The 22,512-nt window shown below is 45.3% G+C and overlaps 1 protein-coding gene and 1 non-coding gene across 2 annotated transcripts in view; one reads left to right on the plus strand and one right to left on the minus strand.

Annotated features, from left to right (window-relative positions):
* The first annotated feature begins 2,811 nt into the window (after positions 1-2,811).
* LOC141063323 (uncharacterized) overlaps positions 2,812-22,512 on the plus strand; it is a 42,274-nt gene continuing 22,573 nt past the window's right edge. The window contains exons 1-2 of the mRNA XM_073557374.1: positions 2,812-3,248; positions 4,049-4,802. Of these exons, the coding sequence (XP_073413475.1) occupies positions 3,002-3,248; positions 4,049-4,802 (1,001 nt within the window). The 5' untranslated portion in view covers positions 2,812-3,001. The remainder of the gene's footprint in view (positions 3,249-4,048; positions 4,803-22,512) is intronic.
* TRNAL-CAG (transfer RNA leucine (anticodon CAG)) lies at positions 20,013-20,095 on the minus strand. The gene has a single exon. It is a non-coding gene; the product is annotated as a tRNA-Leu (tRNA).

A 22,512-nucleotide genomic window follows, 5' to 3' on the forward strand; every position in this document is an offset into this window, starting at 1 on the left:
CACCTCTGGGGGCTCATCTAGGGGGCAGGGAGGATTATTAACCCTCAGGGGGTCACAGAATTGTGTAACATTGAGCGGAGGAATGAAATGTTCCCACTAAAATGTCGCTCTGACCCCGCGTCTGTAATTATCACACGGGAGAAGAGGAGAAAACAGAAACCACTTGTTCCACAATTTCCCCTGAGCGCCGATACCCCATAAGGGGCCGGACACTCCTCAGGAGGGAAGGAGCGCCGTCTGACAGGGCAGAGTCTGCTCTTATGGTGTTAGGGGCCATGTCACATTATCAGAGCCCCCAATAAGAGGCACCATGTTACACCCGCCACCTCTCAATTACTCATCTTTCTCCCAGAATTTTATACCATTGGGCGATGAGGAAAAAATAATTACATTTTACCACAAAAAATAGTTTTCTCCCCAGAGTTTACCTATATACAAGGGGAAATAGGTAAAAACGGCTGCAAAATGTGTCCAACAATTCCCGATGACTGTCCAGCGCTTCATGCCCACCCGGCGAGGCTTGGGAGGGAAGACGCTATTGGATTCCTGGAGAACACATTTTCTCAGGATACAGTGGGGAGAATAAGTCTTTGATGTTCTTCCGATTTTCGAGGTTTCCCCCTACAGAGAATGGAGAGGTCGGTAATTGTTATTGTAGGAATACTTCACCTGTGAGAGACAGAATCTAACAATAAATAACAGAAGATCACATCCTATGATTTCTAAGGAATTAATGTGAATTTTATTGCATGAAATAAGTATTTGACACAATAGAGAAACAGGATTTTTGGCCCCCTCCTCCATACAGATCTCCATATATTTCAGTTTTTGGAGCTGTCGCTTGGCAACATTGAGTTTCCGCTCCTCCAAAGATTTTCTGCTGGGTTCAGGTCTGGAGACCGGCTAGACTACTCCAGGACCCTGACATTCTTCTTTAGTGGCCACTCCTTACTTTCCCTGTCTGTGTGTTTTGGGTCATTGTTCTGCTCGAAGACCCAGCCTCCACCCATCTTCAATGCTGTTACTGAGAGAAGGAGGTTGTTAGCCAAAATCTTCCGATACATGACCCCATCCATCCTTCAATACGTTGCAGTTGTCCTGTCCCCTTTGCAGAAAAGCACCCCCAAAGTATGATGTTTCCCCCACTAGGCTTCACGGTTGGGACTGTGTTCTTGGGGTTGTATTCATCCTTCTTGTTCCTCCTCACATATGTATGGAGTTGACACCCAAAAATTCTCTTTTGGTCTCATCTGACCACTTGACCTTCTCCCATGCCTCCTCTGGATCATCCAGATGGTCATTGGCGACCTTCAAATAGGCCTGGACATGTGCTGGCGTGAGCAGGGGAACCTTGCGTGCCTTGCAGGATTTTAATCCATGACCGCGTCATGTATTACTAACTGTAATGTTTGAGACTGTGGTCCCAGCTCTCTTCAAGTCATTGACCAGGTCCTCATCCCATGTAGTTCTGGCCTGATTCCTGACCTTTCTCAGAATCATCCTTACTCTACAAGGCGAGATCTTTCATGGAGCCGCGGACTGAGGAAGATCAGTCATCTTGTATTTCTTCAATGTTTGTAATAATTGCACCAACAGTTGCCTTCTCACCTAGCTGCTTGCCTATTGTCCTGTAGCTCATCCCAGCCTTGTACAGGTCTACAATTTTTTCCCTGGTGTCCTTAGACAGCGCTTTGGTCTTGGCCATTGTGGAGAGGTTGGGAGTGTGATTGAGTGTGTGGACAGGTGTCTAGTATACAGGTAATGAGATTAAACAGATGCAATTAATACAGGTAATGAGTGCAGAGTAGGAGGCTTCATAAAGAAAAACTAACAGGTCTGTGAGAGGCAGAATTCTGGCTAATTGGTCGGTGATCAAATACTTTTTTCATGCAATAAAATGTAATTTAATTATTTAGAAAATATAAAATGCGATTTTCTGTTTTTTATTTTTACATTTAGTCTCTCACAGTTGAAGTGTACCTGCAATAAAAATTACAGACCTCTTCATTCTTGTAGGTGGGAAAACTTGCAAAATTGGCAGCATAACAAATACTTATTTTCCCCACTGTAGTTTGTGGACTCCATATACAGTATGTGGGCCGTGCTATATACTATGTGGGCCGTGCTATATACTATGTGGGCCGTGCTATATACTATGTGGGCCGTGCTATATACTATGTGGCTGTGCTATATACTATGTGGCTGTGCTATATACTATGTGGACTGTGTTATATACTATGTGGACTGTGTTATATACTATGTGGACTGTGTTATATACTATGTGGGCTGTGCTACATAATAATAATAATAATACATTTTATTTTTATAGCGCCGACATATTCCGCAGCACTTTACATTTCAGAGGGGATTTGTACAGACAATAGACATTACAGCATAACAATAATCACATACAGTAGATTATAACAAATACCAAGAGGAAAGAGGCAGGGTGGATTGATTTAAATCACGCCGATTTAAATCATGATTTAAATCACGATTTAAATCAAAAGATTTTTTTCTATTTAAATCGGATCGATTTAAATCATGATTTTAATCATGATTTAAATCACTGATTTAAATCAAAAGGTTTTTTTTTAATATAAATCACGATTAAAATGAGAAGTGAGAGCAGTGTGCATGTGCGCCCATAGTTACACGGACGAAACTAGGGGCAACGATCTAACGCCAGGGTGAGGGGGGGACCCCAAAGTAAGTAAAAATCTTTTTTGTTTTACTATATGGCAATAGGTAGGTGTTTAAAAGCAGCATGTCTTAATTGTATAAACTATTAATAGCCTCCACATTTTGTTCATACTGCCCCTTTAATTCCACACTTCTAGCTTGGTTTCAGTTTTGGTTTAGTTTCTTTTTCCCTGCATTCAGTTGACATGCCCAAACTTGTTGGATAGTCAGCAGTACTTGGCTCAGGCTGTAGTAACATCAGCAGTGCTTGGCTCAGGCTGTTGTAACAATCAAACTTCATAAGTGATCTGTGTGAGCCATGGCAGCAGGTCGTAAGAGAGACCCTATTTGGGTTCATTTTGTTGAGATGCCAGCAGCAGATCTTGGAAAGAAAGGTGCAAGAGCAAAGTGCAAATACTGTCAAAAGGATATCCAAGGACTTGTTTGCCGTTTGAAATCACATTATGAAAACTGCAACCAGAAGGGAAATGAAGATGTTGATAGTGATACAACTAATGTCAATGAACCCCCACAGCTTCTTATGCACCAGGAGCCTAGTACTAGTGGTAAGTCTGGCAATTAATTTACAACCTATTTTTTTAACAGACATTTTACTGGGATGGTTAAAGTCTATGAAAAGAAAAATTTCTAGCACTGGTAGTTCTGGAGTATAGAATTTAAATTTATGTTAAGGCAATATTTCACAGAAAATTAACGCTAAAGGACATGTGCACCTTTATTTTTTTAAGGTGCACATGTCCTCCCCCCGCAGCGCTCTTACCTCCGATCCCCGCAGCGCTGAGATCCGTGGCTTCGTTTTGACCGTCCGCCTCCCGTCCTCCGGTTGCGGCCTACTCGCAGTGATCCAGCGGCGTGACGTCAGCGGGCCGCACGCTCCATTGAAATGAATGGAGGCGCGCTCGCGGACGGGCAGAACGAAGCCACGGATCCCCGCAGCGCTGACATCAGAGGTAAGAGAGCTGCGGGGGGAGGACATGTGCACACTGTGACTGGCTGCACCTTAAAAAATAAAGGTGCACATGTCCTTTAAGTAAAAATAAAGTGTGTATACGCTTATTTTTTTTTTATTGTAGGCTGCAATTCACTTTTGAAGTCTGCCAAATTGACCATTTTAAAAAAAAAACATTTTTAAAACTTTTGTGACATAATTTTTTTCAGTTGCTGAGGCTCTGATATTAGTTACCAGTATTACAGCAACCTCACCGGAAAACTTGAGTAGCATAACTTTTGAGACAGCCCTTATAGGACGAGGACCATTACATTGTTCAAAAAGTTTGTTTCAATATTTTCGTTATATTTCTTCAAATACGCAGTCGATTTATATTTTTAATTTCTGTGCTTTCAGGGTCAAATATGGCTTGTGCTGCACGTGACAATCAATATCTGGGTACAACTTCAAGAAAGCAGCCCAAAAAAAAACTTTGCGTGCAAAGTGTAGAAAAATTCATCTTAAAGACTACGACGAGCCAGAAAGAACATTTTGATGAATTAATTGCTAAATTCATATTTGCAACCAATTCTTCTTTCCGACTAGTTGAGCACCCATTGTTTGTACAAATGATCGAAGGAATTAGACCAGGCTACAAACCACCAAGTAGATTTGATATCTCAGGAAAACATCTTCAGGCTGTATACGACATAGAAAGAGCGGCTTGTACAAAATATTTGAAAGACAAGGTTGTTAACATGAGCTTGGATGGTTGGAGCAACATCCACAACGACCCCATAATTTGCACTTGTGTCACAACAGAAGATGGTGAAACTTACCTTACAGACACAATCGACACATCTGGAAATTCACATACTGCTGAATATTTACTTGAAATTGCTAAGAACTCAATTCACCAATGCCAAGAACAGTTTGGATGTAAAGTAAGGAGCTTAGTTACTGATAACGCAAGCAATGTGGCAAAAATGCGAGCGGAACTGGCACAGGATGACACAAATGTCATTACATACGGTTGTTCTGCCCATTTGTTGCATCTTTTGGCAAAAGACCTGCATATTTTGGGTGTCAAGGAACATGTTGTAGAAATTGTTAAATATTTCCGCAATAATCATTTTGCACATGCAACCTACAAGGAAATAGGAGGACTGAAGTTGGTTCTACCACAAGATGTTAGATGGAATACCTTGGCTGACTGCTTGGAACTGTTTATTAACAACTGGTCAAAATTACTGTCCATTTGCGAAACACATCGGGATAAAATTGATGCTAATATACGAAGCAAAGTATTAAATCTTGGTGTGAAGAGAAATGCCGAGGACCTTTTGGAAAGGTTAAAGCCAATATCGATTGCGTTGGATAAAATGCAGAAAGATACTGCAACCATAGCTGATGCCACAGAAGTTTGGAAAGATTTAGAAGGTTCTCTAGATCTCTTGAACCTCTAAAACAATGTAAAGGTTGCAATACAGCACCGCAAGGACCAAGCATTAAAAGAAGAACACTATTTAGCCAATATCTTGCATCCCATCTACAGAGGGAAAAAATTATCTGAGGCGGAAATCAACTCTGCAATGGAGTGGCTCGCCAATACTAACCATGACATTGTGGCAACTGTGCTGAAATTGAAGTGTGAATCTGCACCATTTCAAAAATACATGTTTGCAGATAACGTCGTTAATGAACTAAAACCACTGGACTGGTGGAAGTCGCAATCACTTGTTCTTCCAGCAAAGATAATAAATCTAGCTACTCAGCTACTGACTGCATCGGCTTCATCCGCAGGAGTAGAGAGATTGTTTTCTTCATTTGGTTTTGTGCACACAACAGTCCGAAACCGCTTAGGAACTGCTAAAGCAGGACAACTGGTTTTCCTATTAAAAGTCCTAAATAAACAGTAGGCTTAAAGGACTGATGTATTCACTGAAGATGTTTGCTTACTTCAAACGTTAGAGATAGGCTATTGTTAAAAAGTACTTAAGGCCCTTTTACATTTAGCGATGCACCAGCGATCCGACCAGCGATCCGACCCGGTCAGGATCGCTGGTGCATCGCTAAATGATTGCTAGTGAGCTTTCATACAGAAAGATCTCACAGCGATGCAGCAGCGACGCAGCGCACGATACTTACCATTCACACACAGCGATCCAGACGTCCTCCCGCCCGCCTCCACGCGTCGCTCGTCGTCACAGCAGGAAGTCTCAGCAGGAAGCAGACGACGAGAAATGGAGCCGGACATTCTCGCGCGATCAGCGATGGACAGCGGGGGAGCCGGTCGCTGGTAAGTATCACACATAGCGATATCACTAGCAATATCGCTATAATGTCACAAAACCAGTGACGTTTTAGCGATATTGCTAGCGATATCGCTTAGTGTAAAACCCCCTTTACTCTCTGTAGTTCAATTCTGAGTGTTTAATAGTGCAAATAAAAATTATTAGGTTTCATAATCAACTGTTATAATATTTTTATTTGTGTAAAACAATTAGATTTGCAAAAAGACAAAGTTTTGCTTGTGTACAACTTGATTTAAAAATCTGATTTAAATCAAATGATTTAAATCAAAAAAATCTGATTTAAATCAAAAAAATCTGATTTTTTTGATTTTTTTTAAAAAAATCAAGATTTTTATCCACCCTGGATGGCAGAAAGAACTACCCCCTCGCCTAAGATGGTAGCAGGCTTAGTCACAACAGGAGAATCAGCAAGGAAACTCCTAGAGAGGGCGTCTGCCTTGACATTCTTAGTGCCCGGAAGAAAAGAGACCACAAAATCAAAACGTGTGAAAAACAAGGCCCACCTAGCCTGTCTAGGGTTCAAGCACTTGGCCGATTCAAGATAAATCAAATTCTTGTGGTCGGTGAGGACCACAACTTGATGTCTAGCTCCCTCCAACCAATGTCTCCACTCTTCAAATGCCCATTTCATGGCCAACAATTCCCGATTCCCCACGACATAGTTACGTTCAGATGGGGAGAACTTTCGAGAAAAGAAGGCACAAGGATTAATTTTAGAAGTCACCGGATCTTTTTGGGACAAAACAGCTCCTGCACCAATCTCAGAAGCATCTACCTCCACCTAAAATGGAAGTGAGACATCAGGTTGCCGTAGAACCGGAGCAGAAGTGAATCTCCGCTTAAGCTCCTGAAATGCCGAGACAGCCTCTGGAGACCATTTCAGCACATCAGCGCCCTTCTTGGTCAGATCAGTCAGTGGTTTGACAATACCAGAAAAATTACCTATAAATTTACGATAAAAATTAGCAAACCCCAAAAACTTCTGGAGAACCTTCAAAGAAGTGGGCTGAACCCAATCATAAATGGCCTGTAGCTTGGCCGGGTCCATTTCAATAGTCGACGAAGACAAAATAAATCCCAAAAATTAAATCCTCTGTACACCAAAGAGGCATTTCGATTCCTTAACATACAGGGAATTTTCCCTCAAAATCCGGAACACAGTCCGGACATGTTCCACATGAGAATCCCAATCACTGGAAAAGATCAAAATATCATCCAGATAGATGATCAAAAACTTATCCACAAAGTCCAGAAAAATATCATTCATAAAGGATTGGAAGACAGAAGGGGCATTAGTGAGCCCAAAAGGCATCACCAGGTACTCAAAATGTCCCTCAGGAGTATTAAACGCTGTCTTCCATTCATCCCCGTGCTTGATGTGAACAAGATTATACGCCCTCCTGAGGTCAAGCTTGGTAAACCAGCAGGCACTTTTAACTCTGGAAAATAAATCAGAAATCAGGGGTAACGGGTACTGATATTTAACTGTAACTTTGTTAAGGGAACGATAGTCAATACAAGGTCTTAATGAACCATCTTTCTTGGTAACAAAAAAACCCCAGCACCTAAGGGTGAAGAGGATGGTCTAATATGACCCTTCTCCAACGACTCCTTGATATAAGATCGCATAGCATCATGTTCGGGTACAGATAAGTTGAAAAGCCGACCCTTGGGAAAATTACACCCGAGCATCAACTCAATTGCACAGTCAGAACTCCTATGAGGAGGCAAAAATGCAGACTTACTCTCACTAAATACATCAGAAAAATCAGCCAAATAATCAGGAATATCATGAGACTGAGGAGAGGTGGAGAAAACATGAGTGTCACTAAGAAGACACTGACAACGCCAACTCACCACAGACACAGATGTCCAATCCAAAACTGGATTATGAGTTTGCAACCAGGGAAAACCCAGAACAATAGTATCATGCAAATTGTGCAGCACCAAAAATTTACAATTTTCTTGGTGTTCTGGGGCGACCCGCATTATCACCTTGGTCCAAAACTGAGGTTTATTCTCCGCCAAAGGAGTAGCATCAATACCCCTCAAAGGAATAGGCGTCCGCAGAGGTATCATGGGAAAACCATAACGTTTAGCAAAGTCCAAATCCATCAGATTCAAAGCTGCTCCTGAATCTACAAAAGCCTTAGCGGAAAATGTGGATAAGGAGCAGATCAGAGTAGTTGCCAAAAGGAACTTAGGTTGTACACTGCCCACAGCAAATGTGTGTGCAAAATGTTTCTCTCGTTTAGGGCAGACAGAAATAGTATGAGAGGCATCTCCACAGAAAAAACACAGCTTATTACGCCTTCTAAACTCCTGATGTTGCGCCCTAGACAAAACCCTATCACATTGCACAGGTTCAGACGTTTGTTCAAAAGGCTGCAATGCCTCTCGTGTAGTTTTATGTTCACGTAAACGCCGATCAACTTGAATGGCCAATGACATAGAATCATCTAGACCAGAGGGAACAGGAAATCGCACCATAACATCTTTTACGGTTTCTGATAAACCCTTCCGAAAGAGAACTGCCAAGGCACCATCATTCCATGTAGTAAGGACCACCCACTTTTGGAATTTTTGACAGTATAACTCTGCAGAATCTTGACCTTGGTTCAATGCCAATAGGGTTTTCTCAGCTTGATGAATAGCATTAGGTTCATCATACAACAACCCCAAGGCTTGAAAAAATGCATCCACATTAGTCAGAATAGGATTTCCAGGTGTCAGAGAAAAAGCCCAATCCTGGGGATCACCGCACAGCAAGGAGATGACAATTTTAACCTGCTGCAAAGAGCTCCCCGATGAGTTAGGCTTCAAGGCAAGAAATAATTTACAATTATTCTTAAAATTCAAAAATATATACCGATCCCCAGAAAACACATCAGGAGTAGGGATTTTTGGTTCAACAGCATGTGATTGAGCGAGATAGGTGGAAATTCCCCGCACTTCAGCAGCGAGCTGCTCAACACGATCAGACAATTGCTTTATCTCCATTAAGGAAGAAATCCTCCCATGGCCCCAGAGGAAAAAATACATATAAAGAAAAAATTCTGACACTTTTTTTTTTTCTACAATTCTTTCCTGCTTTTGAGTACCCTAGAATCTGCGGTTTAGGCTGGTGATTCTGTTAAGATTGGGTCACCGAGGAGGAAAACAAGCCCAGGCTAAGCCACAGAAAACCAGAGAGGTTGGTAACTAAGCAGATTGCAGACCCCTGATCCTACCCACACAACTAGCAGCAGCCGTGGAGCGTACCTACGATGATTCTAGATGCCTCGACACAGCCAGAGGACTAAATAAGCCTAAAGCAAGAAAAGGGGAAATGTAAACTGCCCCAGAGCAGACTCCAAAGGAATAGATAGCCCCCAAACATATATTGTCGGTGAGACAAGATGAAAACACAAGCACAGGCTGAGCAAACGATGGGGCCCACACTAACTAGAAAGGACAGGAAAGGAAAGATACTGTCTGCAATCATGCCAAAAAACCCTTCAAAAATGTCCAACACTTCAGATAGCAAAAAATACCCTGAAGTCACTAGACTTCTCCCACTATATCAGCACTCTGGCATATTCTGAAAACAGAGCAAAAAGAGGCCAATCTAATAAGGGACAAAAAGCAAACTGGCACAAACAGTAACATAAGAATGGAAATTCAGCACAGCCCCAGTCGGGGCTGACTGACCACACAAAACTGAATAGACAAAACCAAATCGATGTGAACAATAGCAAAGAACACTTAGCATGAGAATGCAGGGACTGAACTGGAAACTAAGACCTCAGGAGGCAGGAAAAATCACCAGCATGGAAAGAGGGAGTCGGCTGTCTTAAATCCAGTCAGAGACTCCAGATGTCTAATCGTCGTCCTCATTATCAGGCGCCAGGTCTCTGTTAATTAGATAAGCTTCATTACCTCCTGCAACCACCAGAGGGAGCCCAGAAAGAGAACTCATGACTCCTCTGTCAATACAACCAGCTCCACCACCCCCACCAGCAACCAGAGGCAGACCAGAAAGTGAATTCACAACACCGAGCCTTCCCTTATAATGGACTAAGGACTCATCCACGCAGATGTCCATTTTGGGCATGTACACCAGCAAATTTTTTGTTGAAGCGTTCGATGACCGGCCGAACTTTGAACACACGGTCAAAGTTGGGGTCATCTCGCGGGGGACACTGCATTATCAGTATAGTGAAACACAAGAGAACACAAAAAGACAAATTTGCAAAAATACTCTGCAGTAAAAAACATAACAGTGATCAGCAAGTGCTGTATAACAAATACAGGGTATTTAGTTGATACGTTTTTTGCAAAAAATGTATGCCAAGCCGCATACCGCTTCACCACGTCACAGTAACCCTTCATGAAGCAGTCCCTATTTAATGTATTTAAAACCTTATTATCAGTATAGTGCAGAAATTTGTGGATGGTCTCAAAACGCTTCCGGGCCATGACCATTCTGAACACTGAAGTGTTATATAAAATATCAACACTCTAATATTACCGAATTTCTGGCTTCTTCAGGATCCCCATGTGAAGGACCAGGCCCCAAAAATGCATCATTTCAACTGCGTCTACAGGAGACACTAAATGTGATTCCTGATTCTGCCACAAAATCAGGAATCAGTGGCTCGTAATTTTTCGGGGGGGCGAGGTCCATACGGGGTCCACAGTGGAGTGCGCTGGTTCATCTTCATCATCTGGAATGGTGGGCGCTGCCTTATCTTCTGTCCTGGGACATCTGCGTGGCGGTTCCGAGGACCTGAGGAGGAAGATGAAGAATCAGAAAAGTTTAGAAATGTGGGATCCTCTCCCTCGCTATCAGTGGCGGAGGCAAGAAAAACATATGCCTCCTCCAATGAATAGCACTGTTGGGACAAATGTGACAGGTGGGACATTTTTTTATGAGTATGGTGCTTGGGTGTACTTTATTTATAACTGTATGTGTATGTATGGGGGGATAGTGATTGGTGCAAACTATTCTGAAAAGAAAAAGCTAAAAGAAAAAAGCAAATAAGGAGAAAAAAATGCCTGTGAAAAGAAAAGTGTAAAACAGCAGGCCCTAGCTCTGATAAGTGAACTGTGTCACTTATCAAAGTTCGGTGGCTGCTGGATGTGCCCATGGAGGTCGCGAAAATAAAGTGTCTAAAACAGTAGGCATGTGCTCTGAAAAGTGAACTGTTTCACTTATAGAAGTTCGGCAGCTGCCTTATGTGCGCACGGGGTGGCGCAAGGGGGGTGAAAAAAAATGGAAAACGGCAGGAACGAGCTCTGATAAGTGAACTGCGTCACTAATCAAAGTTTGGCGGCTGCATGATATATGTACAGATTTGGCGCAAAGAGGGTTGAGAAAAAAGCGAGCACGAGTGTTGATTTGTGAACTACGTCACCAATCAACGCTCGGCAGCTGCTAAATGTGCGCACGGAGGTGGCGCAAAGGGGGTGGAGGGGGTAAAAAGAAGGGGATGGGGAATTGGGGTGGATGAAGAGAGATTGGGCAGGGGGCCGCTTCAGGGATCAACACTTAAGGTTGTAGTCTCTCTTCTTTCTTCTGTCTTCTTTCTTCAGCAGGAATTGTGGTGTCACAGGTTTCAGTGGCACAAGACCCAGCACAGGAGGGGCTCTGGCAGTGTAATTGATCTGCAGGAATCCTCAGCTAGTATGAGGACCTGCAGTGCGGTCACAGACAAGTCAGAGACAGGTCACAGAGCGGTCATACCGCTGCTGTGAGCTGTCATTGGAGGGGTCGATGATAAAATCAATCCCACCAATCAGTGCTGGTCCTGGTGATGCCGGTGTTTCTAGGCACCGGCCTAGGATCGGAGCTTACAGCTTCAATTCTAGGCCAGGTCTCCGGCAGGTCACCAGCAGGGCACAACGCGGTCACACGGCAGCTGTGCCCTGTGATTGGCACGATCGATTACATTGATCGTGCTAAGCTTCAGCTGCAGGCCATACCAGACCTTTCCTAGGCACTGGCCTAGGATTGGTGCTATTACAGCACTGATCCAGGCAGATACCGGCAGGGTACAGCGCGGTAACACCGCTACTGTGCCCTGCGATTGGTGCTATTGATTGTGCCAATCTAAGCAGTTTTGGCCAATGCCTGGCGTTGCCAGGCACCGGCCTGGGATCTAATACATCAGCACTCGATCCTAGCCTGGGACCTCACTGTTTCAGCCAATCTGATTGGGGGAAACAATGAGAAAGGCTGTGATTGGCTATTCAGAATTGAACCGCCAATCACAGTGATCGGGAGGCCGGATGGAGGAGGACGCAGCCCAGGATGCCGACACCATCTTCCTACAGGTAAGATGACGTCGGAATTTTAGTATCGCATTAAAGTGCATGATGTACTATTCTGTCCATGGGAATTAAGTCCCAGGTCATATAGACGGAATAGTACATCTGAGGTCAGAGAGAGGTTAAACAGCTCTGGTGAAATGAAAGATGCTTAGTGTTTGGTTGCTATGTGGAGTGGGCATGGATATATATATATATATATATATATATATATACACACACACACACACTCACTGGCCACTTTATTAGGTACACCTGTCCAACTGTGTGTTAAGACTTAATTTCTAATCAGCCAATCACATGGCGGCAACTCAGTGCATTTAGGCATGTAGACATGGTCAAGACAATCTCCTGCAGTTCAAACCGAGCATCAGTATGGGGAAGAAAGGTGATTTGAGTGCCTTTGAACGTGGCATGATTGTTGGTGCCAGAAGGGCTGGTCTGAGTATTTCAGAAACTGCTGATCTACTGGGATTTTCACGCACAACCATCTCTAGGGTTTACAGAGAATGGTCCGAAAAAGAAAAAAAATCCAGTGAGCGGCAGTTCTGTGGCCGGAAATGCCTTGTTGATGCCAGAGGTCAGAGGAGAATGGGCATACTGGTTCGAGCTGATAGAAAGGCAACAGTGACTCAAATTGCCACCCGTTACAACCAAGGTAGGCAGAAGAGCATCTCTGAACGCACAGTGCGTCGAACTTTGAGGCAGATGGGCTACAGCAGCAGAAGACCACACTGGGTACCACTCCTCTCAGCTAAGAACAGGAAACTGAGGCTACAATTTGCACAAGCTCATCGAAATTGGACAGTAGAAGATTGGAAAAACGTTGCCTGGTCTGATGAGTCTCGATTTCTGCTGCGACATTCGGATGGTAGGGTCAGAATTTGGCGTAAACAACATGAAAGCATGGATCCATCCTGCCTTGTATCAACGGTTCAGGCTGGTGGTGGTGGTGTCATGGTGTGGGGAATTTTTTCTTGGCACTCTTTGGGCCCCTTGGTACCAATTGAGCATCGTTGCAACGCCACAGCCTACCTGAGTATTGTTGCTGACCATGTCCATCCCTTTATGACCACAATGTACCCAACATCTGATGGCTACTTTCAGCAGGATAATGCGCCATGTCATAAAGCTCGAATCATCTCAGATTGGTTTCTTGAACATGACAATGAGTTCACTGTACTCAAATGGCCTCCTCAGTCACCAGATCTCAATCCAATAGAGCATCTTTGGGATGTGGTGGAACGGGAGATTCGCATCAGGGATGTGCAGCCGACAAATCTGCGCCAACTGTGTGATGCCATCATGTCAATATGGTCCAAAATCTCTGAGGAATGCTTCCAGCACCTTGTTGAATCTCTGCCACGAAGAATTTAGGCAGTTCTGAAGGCAAAAGGGGGTCCAACCCCTTACTAGCATGGTGTACCTAATAAAGTGGCCAGTGAGTGTATATATATATATTATATATATATATATATATATATATATATATATATATGTCTGTTGTCCCTGGAAGACAGCTCCTGCTGATGAACACTAATAATGGTCCCTCCTCTAGATACCATTGATAAGATACATGGTGCTTCACGTCCAGCAGTTATGGTGAATAGCATATATTATTATGGGCAGTTGTTCTTTGAGATCGGTAGATTTAACATATGTCAAACTAAAAAGCGGGTCTGTAATATCCAGAAGTTTCAAAGGTCCCGGTTACAATTGATAACTTCCTTGTCAATTCCTGAACCTTAATGGTGTGAAAATTATATTTCCTCCTTATTAAAACCAAGCCAGGTATATATTGAGCCTAATATGAAAAACATACCCCTTTTTCTTTCCGTCCCAATTTTTTCTTTTCTTTTTTCCATAAATTCCTTGATATTCGTGATTTCTAGTTTTTTAACAGGACTTTGGGGGCCGATATGTCCTGGAACCCATGTTTCTCTCTGTGGCCCTGTTACACTGTGGTTCTGGTCTCCTGTCAATACTGTTTGTGAGCAGAATGGATTCCCACAATATTGAACTATGTTCACTTTCTGAACTCAGTAGGAGCGGATTCCCAGCTCTAACGCAGAATTCGGCTCATTCTGGTGGATCAAGGAAATGCTGTAGATATAGTATATCTTGACTTCAGCAAAGCATTTGACAAAGTGTCTCATACAATCCTTATTGAAAAAAATGACTAAGTATGGAATGGACAAGGCAACTGTTAGGTGGATTCATAACTGGCTTAGTGATCGGACCCAAAGAGTGGTCGTAAATGGCTGCACATCCAGTTGGAAGAATGTCTCAAGTGGGGTACCACAGGGCTCTGTCCTGGGCCCTGTATTGTTCAACATCTTTATCAACGATTTAGATGAAGGAATTGAGGGTAAACTGATTAAATTTGCTGATGACACAAAGCTAGGAGGGATAGCTAATACTAGAGAAGAGAGAGAGAGGATTCAAAAAGATTTAAATAAACTGGAGAAGTGGGCAGCAACTAACAGAATGGTTTTTAACAGGGAGAAATGCAAAGTACTACATCTGGGCAATAAAAATGAAAAAAGCATATATAGAATGGGAGGAATAGGGCTAAGTGACAGCACATGTGAAAAAGACTTGGGTATACTAATAGATCACAGACTGAATATGAGTCAACAGTGTGATGCAGCAGCAAAAAAGGCAAATGCAATTCTAGGATGTATTAACAGAAGCATACAGTCTAGATCACGTGAAGTCATTATTTCCCTCTACTCCTCTTTGGTCAGACCTCATCTGGAATATTGTGTCCAGTTTTGGGCACCACATTTTAAAAAAGACATCAACAAACTGGAGCAAGTTCAGAAAAGAGCGACCAGAATGGTGACCGGTCTGCAAACCCTGTCTTATGAGGAAAGGTTGCAGGATTTGGGAATGTTTAGTTTGCAAAAGAGAAGACTGAGAGGAGACTTAATAGCTGTCTACAAATATCTAAAGGGCTGTCACATTGTAGAAGGATCAACTTTATTCTCATTTGCACAAGGAAAGACTAGAAGCAATGGGATGAAACTGAATGGGAAGAGACACAGATTAGATATTAGAAAAAACTTTTTGACAGTTAGAGTGATCAATGTGTGGAACAGGCTGCCACGAGAAGTGGTGAGTTCTCCTTCAATGGAAGTCTTCAAACAGAGGCTGGACAGACATCTGACTGGGATGATTTAGCGAATCCTGCTTTGAGCAGGGGGTTGGACCAGATGGCCCAGGAGGTCCCTTCCAACTCTACGATTCTATATTGCTGTAAAGTCACCGATTTTGTGACGTTGCAGCGATATTGCTAGCGATATCCCTGCATGTGATACTTACCTCCGACCGGCTCCCCCGCTGGTTATCACTGATCGCGCGAGAAGCTCCTGGTCCATTCCTCGTCGGCCACTTCCTGCTGGGCTTCCTGTGGCGCCCAGGGCTTGAGGACGCAGGATCGCCGCGTCTGACAGGTAAGTAGCGATCCCCGTCCCCAGCAATGTCGCTGGTGAGATCTGCCTGTGTAGCAGCTCACTAGCGACCACCTAGCGATGCACCAGCGATCCTGACCGCGTCATATCGCTAGTCGGGATCGCTGGTGCATCGCTAGGTGTAACGGTACCCTAAGTGTTACAATGAGTCACTTCTAACTGGCTAGATAGAAAAGTTGCAGACTCTGTAATCTCAGGATAAATTACCGTATTTTTCGGACTATAAGATGCAACGGACCATAAGAACACCCCAATTTTCAGTAGGAAAATAGGGGGAAAAAAAATAATGTGTCAAATGGGGGTCCGTCTTACAGTCCGAATTCAGCTTACCTGGGAAGGGATCTGGCACAGGTGAAGTAGTCACAGGGGTCATTCAGTGGTCCAGGCTCGTGCGGTGGCGGCTCTGTGCTAGGGCATGTTGGTTGTGCTGGGGCAGCAGCGCTGAGGCAGGGGCAGCAGCAGCGCTGAGGCAGGGGCAGCAGCAGCGCTGAGGCAGGGGCAGCAGCAGCGCTGAGGCAGGGGCAGCAGCAGCGCTGAGGCAGGGGCAGCAGCAGCGCTGAGGCAGGGGCAGCAGCAGCGCTGGGGCAGGGGCAGCTGTGCTGGGGCAGGGGCAGCTGTGCTGGGGCAGGGGCAGCTGTGCTGGGGCAGGTGGGCTCTGTGGTGGTGGCAGCGGGCGGCGCTCTGCGGTGCGGTGGTGGCAGCGGGCTGTGCTCCGGTACAGGGACGGCGGCTCCGCCGCGATTTCTTCGCAGCCCGGAGGCCCCCGCACTTCCCTTGCTGGCCGCCGCCATGTTGCAGTGGCCTCCGGGAGCATGGACGCCGGAAAGAATCTGCCGCAGACCTCAAAATTTGAAATCTCATTTTCAAAAGTGAGAGCCGGCTAATGGTGCCAAAAATGAGAGCAATAGCTTTAACAACCGGTTCCACCAAACCGGGGAGAACCCGCTGAATCCCACCCCTGGCTGCGCCCCGAGGGCTCATAGTGCTGCGCTGTGTGGAGTGGGATTCGAACCCACGCCTCCACGTGGTGACTGCAGACGCTGAACACGCTCCCTGGTGCACAACAGCTTGCACCTCCAGGGACCAGTACTGCTGCTGTCAGGAGTGGGATTCGAACCCACGCCTCTACGGGAGACTGCCCCGAGGGCTCATAGTGCTGCGCTGTGTGGTGCGGGGTGGGCAGGGTCAGCGCTGCGCCCCCAGGGCTCATAGTGCTCCGCTGTGTGGTGCGGGGTGGGTGGGGTCAGCGCTGCGCCCCCAGGGCTTATAGCGCTGCGCTGTGTGGTGCAGCGTGGGCGGGGTCAGCGCTGCACCCCCAGGGCTCATAGTGCTCCGCTGTGTGGTGCGGGGTCATCTCCCATCTCCTCCCTGGCTCTGTGCTGCTGTGTAAGATCGCTTAGTGGTGGGGGAGGGGCGGCAGTGACTGGCCGGTGGGCAGGGTCACTGTGCTATGGGAACCAAGATCCGGCCTGCATAGAAGGTGGAAGAGGGAGGAGTCGTGTGACATGCCGAGCTGCCTGTGACTCATCCCCTGGCTCGGGGGGCGGAGTCAGCGCCGTGCAGCACACAAACAGTCTCTCCCTGGCTTGCAGTACAGTGAGGCTGGGGGATGGGCGGCCGGGCTCTGTGTCACGTGGCTCCGAGCCCACCCCCTGCTTTCTCGGTCTAACTGCAGCAACAATGACGTCACCTGAGCGCCAGATTTGAACCTTGGAGCTGCCGTCCGGTAACTGTATGCCTGTATGGGGTCAGCTGTGGGGGGAGGCAGGGGGTCCCTGCAGAGTGTATGGGGTCAGCTGTGGGGGGCACTGCGGGTAGACAGGGGGTCCCTGCAGAGTGTATGGGGTCAGCTGTGGGGGGCACTGCGGGTAGACAGGGGGTCCCTGCAGAGTGTATGGGGTCAGCTGTGGGGGGCACTACGGGGGAGACAGGGGGTCCCTGCAGAGTGTATGGGGTCAGCTGTGGGGGGCACTGCGTGGGAGACAGGGGGTCCCTGCAGAGTGTTTGGGGTCAGCTGTGGGGGGCACTGCGTGGGAGACAGGTGGTCCCTGCAGGGGGAGGTGAGGACAGTGTATGGGCACAGCTGTGGGGGGCATGGCGGCGTACAGGCGTTCCCTGTGGGGTAGGGGAGGGTTAGGGGGGCTGTGTTGTCACTCTGCTGTGAACACTAATTATGAATGCAATATTTCCCTTATTAATTATTGTTTTTTTATTTCTCTGTCTCTCAGTAGGTAACACTTGGGGCAGTCGCCCGCTCTCTGTGTGTCTGCTGGCAATATACGCTCGTAGAAAAAGGGGTTAATGTACCAGTACAATTCATAGGACTTAATTTTTATTCTATGTCAAAATTCAATAATTTCCTTTTCCCTTTTTTTTCCAATAGGTAACAAGGCATCGTGGACACTAAACTGGCTCAAGAACTGGCGGGACAAGGACACCAAGTTTGCCTAATGGACGACATCGCTATGGAGGAACACAGCTCTCCGGCCACCATCATCATGTGGAGCAGCTAAGCCTCTTCATCCTCGGTTTGGGTAAGTGACAATCCATGTATGTATGGTCTAAGGAGCGGTCATGGCACATGTACATACATGTATGTGTAAACATGTATATACAGTCAGCTGTCATGGCACTCGGGAAGTCACACCAGGGGGCTGTGTGGCCCTGTAGGCCTCTACACCACCACACAGCCTCCCGCAACCCGCTCTACAGCACCACACAGCCTCCCGCAGCCCCGTCTACACCACCACACTTCCTCCTCCAGCCTCTGTCTCCCCCCTCCAGTCCCTGACGCCCCCCCCTCCAGCCTCCTTCCTAATTTAGAGCTTTTGGTTTTTTTTATCAGCATAAATTGTCATTTAAGAAACGATTGTCCATTCAAGAAGAGATTTGTGTTGGCAGATTATCCTAGGAAAGCGTGTTAGATGATAATAATCGTGCTGCCCATCTCACCCGACGAGCAAGCAGCACCAGGGTGGATAAAAATCTTGAATTTTTTAAAAAAATCAGATTTTTTTGATTTAAATCAGATTTTTTTGATTTAAATCATTTGATTGCAGTTTTCATAATGTGATTTCAAACGGCAAACAAGTCCTTGGATATCCTTTTGACAGTATTTGCACTTTGCTCTTGCACCTTTCTTTCCAAGATCTGCTGCTGGCATCTCAACAAAATGAACCCAAATAGGGTCTCTCTTACGACCTGCTGCCATGGCTCACACAGATCACTTATGAAGTTTGATTGTTACTACAGCCTGAGCCAAGCACTGCTGATGTTACTACAGCCTGAGCCAAGTACTGCTGACTATCCAACAAGTTTGGGCATGTCAACTGAATGCAGGGAAAAAGAAACTAAACCAAAACTGAAACCAAGCTAGAAGTGTGGAATTAAAGGGGCAGTATGAACAAAATGTGGAGGCTATTAATAGTTTATACAATTAAGACATGCTGCTTTTAAACACCTACCTATTGCCATATAGTAAAACAAAAAAGATTTTTACTTACTTTGGGGTCCCCCCCTCACCCTGGCGTTAGATCGTTGCCCCTACTTTCGTCCGTGTAACTATGGGCGCACATGCACACTGCTCTCACTTCTCATTTTAATCGTGATTTATATTAAAAAAAAACCTTTTGATTTAAACCAGTGATTTAAATCATGATTAAAATCATGATTTAAATCGATCCGATTTAAATAGAAAAAAATCTTTTGATTTAAATCGTGATTTAAATCGGCGTGATTTAAATCAATCCACCCTGAGCAGCACCCTTGTTCGTTGGGTGAATTGACCTTTTAAGGGAGCCCGACGTACTCACTAAATTGTCCCTATCCCTAAGTTTTTTTGGATGCAGATTGCTCTCACACGAGTGTTTTTTTGATTTGGAAAAGAAAGAAATGAGGATGGAGAATCAAAACTTTAAGGCTAAAAAATATACTCACACATATATACACCAACTGTATAGACACACATATAAATATTTATGGTGTATACATTAGGCTATAAGACCTGGAGACTGTTATTACACATGCTGCCACTAGGTTTATTTTCTTTTCTTTAAAAAAAAAAAAAAAAAACTGTCGCTGTGGGATTCGAACCCACGTCTCCACGTGGTGACTGCAGACGCTGAACACGCTCCCTGGTGCACAACAGCTTGCACCTCCAGGGACCAGTACTGCTGCTGTCAAGGAGTGGGATTTGAACCCACGCCTCCACATGTGGTGACTGCAGACGGTTAACACGCTCCCTGGTGCACAACAGCTTGCACCTCCAGGGACCAGTACTGCTGCTGTCAGGAGTGGGATTCGAACCCACGCCTCCACGGGAGACTGCAACCTGAACACAGTGCCTTAGACCACTAGGCCATCCTGACTGCTGACATTGACATGCTCCCTGGTGACACAAGAGTTTGCACCACCAGGGACTTCAGTACAGATCTGCTGTCCAAATCAGACATTGGGGCCCCTGGTGGGACTTCTGGCAAAGCCAGAGGGGACATTGGGATGTCATTTGAAAGCTAATTACCAGACTGAGGTGAGGGAGCAGTTCTTGGGGCTGTGTGGTGCTCTGTTGGGCATTTGTGCACCCTCAAGCCTGCACCACAAGGACCACTTTTATCCATGGACAGCCAGGCTCTGACCCCCTGAATTCAAATTCCATTTGGAGCAGGGGGACAAGTGATGTTGCTGTATGTAGGTGGCCTCCTGGATGATGTTCCTGCCAAGCTTGATTTGCCTGACCCCTTCTGCAGAGTAGTTAAGGGGATTGAGAACCCCCAAGACTGCCCCAGACTGAAAATGTCTTTTCAAATCTGCTGTCCAAATCAGACATTGGGGCCTCTGGTAAAGCCAGAGGGGACATTGGGATGTCATTTGAAAGCTAATTACCAGCTTCTTTTTCATTACTTTAGTTCTGCAGACAGATGGTAAACGCCATTGTCTGTAAAGACCCCGTTACACACTGCGATATCGCTAGCAATATTTTTGAACCCCTCTCCATAATCTTTGAAAATTCTTGGAGAACAGGAGAAGTGCCAGAAGACTGGAGAAGAGCAAATGTTGTTCCTATCTTCAAAAAGGGGAAGAAGGTGGACCCAGGCAACTATAGGCCGGTGAGTCTGACTTCTATACCAGGAAAGATCTTTGAACAAATTATTAAACAACATGTATGTCAATACCTGGATAAGAATGAAGTGATTAAACAGAGTCAGCATGGGTTTCTAACTAATAAGTCATGTCAGACTAACTTAATTTCCTTCTATGACGGTATCACTGATTGGGTGGATCAAGGAAATGCTGTAGATATAGTATATCTTGACTTCAGCAAAGCATTTGACAAAGTCTCTCATACAATCCTTATTGAAAAAATGACTAAGTATGGAATGGACAAGGCAACTGTTAGGTGGATTCATAACTGGCTTAGTGATCGGACCCAAAGAGTGGTCGTAAATGGCTGCACATCCAGTTGGAAGAATGTCTCAAGTGGGGTACCACAGGGCTCTGTCCTGGGCCCTGTATTGTTCAACATCTTTATCAACGATTTAGATGAAGGAATTGAGGGTAAACTGATTAAATTTGCTGATGACACAAAGCTAGGAGGGATAGCTAATACTAGAGAAGAGAGAGAGAGGATTCAAAAAGATTTAAATAAACTGGAGAAGTGGGCAGCAACTAACAGAATGGTTTTTAACAGGGAGAAATGCAAAGTACTACATCTGGGCAATAAAAATGAAAAAAGCATATATAGAATGGGAGGAATAGGGCTAAGTGACAGCACATGTGAAAAAGACTTGGGTATACTAATAGATCACAGACTGAATATGAGTCAACAGTGTGATGCAGCAGCAAAAAAGGCAAATGCAATTCTAGGATGTATTAACAGAAGCATACAGTCTAGATCACGTGAAGTCATTATTTCCCTCTACTCCTCTTTGGTCAGACCTCATCTGGAATATTGTGTCCAGTTTTGGGCACCACATTTTAAAAAAGACATCAACAAACTGGAGCAAGTTCAGAAAAGAGCGACCAGAATGGTGACCGGTCTGCAAACCCTGTCTTATGAGGAAAGGTTGCAGGATTTGGGAATGTTTAGTTTGCAAAAGAGAAGACTGAGAGGAGACTTAATAGCTGTCTACAAATATCTAAAGGGCTGTCACATTGTAGAAGGATCAACTTTATTCTCATTTGCACAAGGAAAGACTAGAAGCAATGGGATGAAACTGAATGGGAAGAGACACAGATTAGATATTAGAAAAAACTTTTTGACAGTTAGAGTGATCAATGAGTGGAACAGGCTGCCACGAGAAGTGGTGAGTTCTCCTTCAATGGAAGTCTTCAAACAGAGGCTGGACAGACATCTGACTGGGATGATTTAGCGAATCCTGCTTTGAGCAGGGGGTTGGACCAGATGGCCCAGGAGGTCCCTTCCAACTCTACGATTCTATGATTCTATATTGCTGTAAAGTCACCGATTTTGTGACGTTGCAGCGATATTGCTAGCGATATCCCTGCATGTGATACTTACCTCCGACCGGCTCCCCCGCTGGTTATCACTGATCGCGCGAGAAGCTCCTGGTCCATTCCTCGTCGGCCACTTCCTGCTGGGCTTCCTGTGGCGCCCAGGGCGGGAGGACGCAGGATCGCCGCGTCTGACAGGTAAGTAGCGATCCCCGTCTCCAGCAATGTCGCTGGTGAGATCTGCCTGTGTAGCAGCTCACTAGCGACCACCTAGCGATGCACCAGCGATCCTGACCGCGTCATATCGCTAGTCGGGATCGCTGGTGCATCGCTA

Source organism: Dendrobates tinctorius, unplaced genomic scaffold (assembly GCF_039654945.1).
Source record: "Dendrobates tinctorius isolate UK_male_01 unplaced genomic scaffold, ASM3965494v1 ptg000249l, whole genome shotgun sequence".
NCBI classification, from domain to species: domain Eukaryota; kingdom Metazoa; phylum Chordata; class Amphibia; order Anura; family Dendrobatidae; genus Dendrobates; species Dendrobates tinctorius.